General features: G+C 49.4%; 1 protein-coding gene across 1 annotated transcript; it reads right to left on the bottom strand.

Moving 5' to 3' along the window:
- Positions 1-4,144: 4,144 nt before the first annotated feature.
- Positions 4,145-4,712, bottom strand: LOC121870520 (formin-like protein 12; the record flags this gene model as incomplete). Its single annotated transcript, XM_042372357.1, has 1 exon — positions 4,145-4,712. A coding segment is annotated over one exon (568 nt), but the record flags the coding sequence as incomplete, so codon positions are not given.
- Between the last annotated feature and the right edge of the window lie 68 nt (positions 4,713-4,780).

The raw sequence follows: 4,780 nt of genomic DNA, 5'->3' as shown, positions 1-4,780 counted from the left end.
ATATTTTGTTATGCAAATGATGACAATGTACAAAATCACCAAAGTTCAACAATGTTTTGACATTTTTGAACTAGTCAACACAAGCAGTCTACCTCATTGCGGATACACAGCAGTGACGTCACCATTACTACTGTACCACAATGATGGAATAGACCACTAGAGCAATGCAGTCTACCTGATTGATGGGACTGACACCTTTCACTTTACAATGGTTAACGTAAACAGAAAATGAAATTAAATACCTGTATTAGTCACAACTATGACTAATTTAAGGTGAACTAAATCATTCTTCATAAATTGCACACAAATGATAACTGTTACGAACCCCTCCACCCAGCACTACGAAGCACGCCATCTATTGTCCTGATCTACCTACCCAGCACCACGAGCAACGCCATCTAGGGACGAGACACGAGTATGACTCGTCTTAGTTACCACTCCGAGGTTTCCCTTCTCCATATCCTGGGTTGCGTCACCTCCTCAAAGTCTTCTTTGTCAGCTCCAATTCGAGGAGAGGAACTTGGCTCTGGGAAGTGACCACAGGATCATCTATCCTCTAAACCTACGTGCAGTGACTACCTACCGTCTTCTACAATACTCAGCCTTACTCGTCAGCCATCTCAGCTCCTCACTTAAGTACATGTATCTTGTATTACCTCCCCCACGTCCACTTGCTTCAAAATTGTTTATGTTGTATTAATATGTATATACTGTTAATGTTTAGGTTAAGTTTGGTTAAGGGTAATTTATAAGCTGAATATTTTGTTAAGGGATTTATGGTACTCTTATTATATACAACGAAAACTCGCATCCTTTGTCTACCCTTTTATAGTCCGATTGTCTTTGTTTTTTTTTTATTGTTGTTACCTGTTGGGATCTGGGTAGACGTATAACTATATTCTAAATCCCCAACTCGTAACATAACTGTATAACAAAATCTCAACTTTAATATAACACAAGTCTACTTGTATATTATATGGTCACTCATTAACAAGGCCTTCCTTCTGTCCTACGTACATTTCAGTGAATATCTCACTCTTATACAACACACAAGTTCTTCCCTCATTGCTACCGAGTCCACCTCTCACTCCTACACATCACAGCGAGACCTTCTCTCGCTCCTACACATCACAGAGCCGTCCTCTCATTCCTACACATCACAGTGAGACCTTCTCTCACTCCTACACATCACAGCGAGACCTTCTCTCACTCCTACACATCACAGAGCCGTCCTCTCACTCCTACACATCACAGTGAGACCTTCTCTCACCCCTACACACCACAGAGTCCTTCCCTCACTCCTAAACATTAGAGTGAGGGAAGGACCAGTAAGACATGGAAGGAAGGCTGGGAGTGGCTTTTTTGTATTTAAATAATGAGGCAATGCCGCTATTATTACCTCAGTTAAAGCTAAAAGAAATACAACAGTTAATAATTCTCTCATATTTCGTCTACGGGTGGGAATTATAATTTCATGACGTTAGAGATTTGTAAGTTTGCATTTATTTGAAATAGTGAAGGAATGTCGTTTCGCCTACCAAAAAAAGTAAAGGAATGCCATTCCCATGCATTCCTATAGCACTACACCTCTGCTTCATTAATTGGTCAGCAAGTCATTCGCTCACTCACTAATAGGTCAATAAGTCTATCTTCCTGCACATCACTGGAAGTCCTTCCTTAGCCAATCACAATATTGCTTGTTCTTCCCTCACTCTTACACTATGTCTACTGTAGTCAGTAGATAAACTTTGAATATACTGTTAAAATGTTTTAGTATTCATGTAGGTAGATATATTTAATGCAGCAATCAAACAGCGAAGTACAGTACTACTGCCTGGAAAGATATTGAAAGCACAATGTGTTGTCTAATGGTATACATTCTTGCCATATGGCATCACAAATATTTAGACCAAGTCCCGGGTTGCCGAGTCTGACTTTCTGACTCATTTACATAAAATTGCAGGGTTTTAATTGTTTCTCTTACTTTGACAATACAACATAATTATCGTTTCTTTTTCTTTTTTTCACCCCATCAGGCCCCAATGTGGGTCAGTAAGTGGGCTAATGTCTATGGGGAAAACAAATCCAGTCGTGTTGGGTAGATACACTTATTTAGGGCAGATTCATCTTTTTCTGTAGTTTTGATCATTTTTCTTGTCTATCTTAATTGTGCTGTGTCATCTGGAAACCAAGTTATGGTTCTCATCCTCTCTGTAGTGATGTTTTCTATTTCTACCTGTAAAATGAATACAGTATTTTATTAGCCAAAAATAGTTATGTTTTTTTTTGGTATATTGCAGTGGCAAGAATTAAAATCACTTTCTTCATACACTCTCATTCAATAGTCACACTACCTGGTGGACTAGACGTGCTCTGGTATAATACTTCATCACCCACAGCAAGTGTTACCTCACAAGTCAACATTGCTCACCAGATAGATGTCTTTTCCCCCAAATCACAGCCATATTATCCACTCCTTCATACACACACACATCACTGCTTGCTGGATGTTCCTTCCTTCACACTTCTAGTGCAGCCTCCACCCCACCCTTCCATCTCCTCCCTCCTACCACACACTTATCAGTCTTACACATCCCATTCTCTCAATTTGTCTATTCCATCTGACCATCTATCCAATATTCCACTGCCAATTTCATCACTCACTATATATATTGACACCTTTACTCCTTTAGCATTAAAACTGCTGTTTCCCATGATTTGTAGTGTACTGTGAGTAGAGGCAGATGCTCCCCTGCTGCTCTCTAAGAAATAATAGTGAAAAAAAATTCGTAAATATATTGCTTGTGATAGTTTCTTGAAATACTCCAAGCCACATTAAGGCCACTAATTACCCCCAATCGAAACGAGGATCATAGATTTGCAATCAGCATGCTCGGGAGTACATATACTGAGATTTTCAGCAAAATCAAATTTTTGGCAAAAAACATAAGTCTTACACCTTTGTAATTTTTTGACCAGAATAGACTTTTCTCTCGGAATTGGAATTTGAGGGCTTTAACCCATTAATTACTTCCAGAAGAACACAAAAACACCAAAATCTCAACTAGGAAACCCATAGTTGGCTAGTAATTAGCATTGAAAAAGTCCTAAAAATACTCCAAGCCTCAATAAGGCCACTAGTTACCCCCAAGGGGCTGTGGCACTGCCAGGGGTTCTCCCATGGGTGGCTGCACTCCCTGGGTCCCTCCCAGGGTCGATGGTGCTCCCAGAGGTCCTGCCAGGGGTGGTGGCTCCTCCAAGGCCCCTTCCAGGGACAGCAGCACCCCTAGGGGCCCTCCAAGGCGGTGGCGCCCGCAGGAACCCTCCTAAGGACAGCGGCCCTGCCAGGGGCGGTGGTGCCCCCAGGGCCCTGCCAGGGGCGGTGGTGCCCCCAGGGTCCCTGCCAGTCGAGGTGGCAGCCCAAGGGGCTCTATTAAGGTGCCCCAGGGGCCCTTTCAGGGGCGGCGGCGCCCCTTGGGGCCTTGCTAAGGGTGGTGGCGCCCCCAAGGCCCCTTCCAGGGCCGGTGTGCCCAGGGGCAACGACGCCCGCAGGGTCTCATCTTTGTGGCAGAAGCGATCCCAACTACCCTCCGAGAGGCGGTGGCACCACCAGGGGTCCTCTTAGGGGCAGTGGCGCCCGCAGGAACCCTCCCAGGGACCCTGCCAATAGCGGTCATGTGACCAAAGCCCTGCCAGCGGTACTGATGACGCCCGGGGCCCTGCCAGAGTTGGTGGTACCGCCAAGGGCCCTTTCAGGGAAGGTGGCGCACCTAGGGGCCCGCCCAAGGGCAGCAGCACCCTCAAATGTCCTCCCAGGGGTCCTCCGAGAGGTGGTGGCGCCCCCAGGGGCCTTACCAGGGCAACGGTGCCATCAGGAGCTTTTGCACAGGTGGCGGCGGCCCCAGGGGCCCTCCCAGAGGAGGTAGAGCTCCCCAGGGGCCCTTCCAGGAGCAGTCTCGCCACCAGGTGCCCTTCCAGGAGCAGCAGCGCCCCCAGGAATCCTGCCAGGCACGGTGGCATCTCCAAGGGCTCTATTAAGGGTCGGCTGCACCCCTTGGGGCCCTGCCAGGGGTGGTGGTGCCCCCAAGAGCCCACCGAGGGGTATCGGCGCCTGCAGGGTCTCATCTTAGGGGCATTGGCATCCTCAGGGGCCCTTCGAGAGGCAGTGGCACCCAACGGGGCAACGGCGCCTCCAGGGGCCGTGGCCCCCTGCAAGAATCTCCCAAGGGGTTGCAGTGTCCCCAGGGGGCCTCCCAGGAGCAGTGGCGCCCCTAGCGGACATCCTAAGGGCGGTCGTGTTCCCAGGAGACTTAACAGGTGTGGTGGCGCCCCCCAGGAACCCTCCCCGGGACAGGGGCGCCTGCAAAGGCCCTGCCAGGGGTGGTGGCGCCCCCAAGAGCCCTCCCATGGGCAGAGGCGCTCCCAGGAGCCCTCCCATGGGCAGCGGCGGCCACAGGAGCCCTCCGAAAGGTGGTGGCGCCCCCAGGAGTGGTGGCGATTCGCCAAGGGCACTTTCAGGGGCGGTGGCGTTCACTGGGGCTGTGGACCCGCCCAAGGGCAACAGCGCCCCCAAGTGCCCTCCCAGGGGCAGCAGCGCCCCCAGGGGTCTTGCCAGGGGTGGTGGTGCGCCCCCTCCAATGGGCGGTGGCACCTCCAGAGGCCCTCCCAGGGGCGTTGGCGTACCCTGGGGCACTCCCACGTCCCTGCATGTGCTATGGTGCCCCCAGTGCAGGTGTATGCAGATAGACAGTGTAGGTTTACAGTATGTAGATAGGTGCAG

The sequence above is a fragment of the Homarus americanus genome, unplaced genomic scaffold, assembly GCF_018991925.1.
Source record: "Homarus americanus isolate GMGI-L3 unplaced genomic scaffold, GMGI_Hamer_2.0 scaffold22164, whole genome shotgun sequence".
Classification (NCBI taxonomy): domain Eukaryota; kingdom Metazoa; phylum Arthropoda; class Malacostraca; order Decapoda; family Nephropidae; genus Homarus; species Homarus americanus.
Note: the sequence above shows the minus strand (reverse complement) of the source record. Positions and strands in the feature narration are given on the sequence as shown.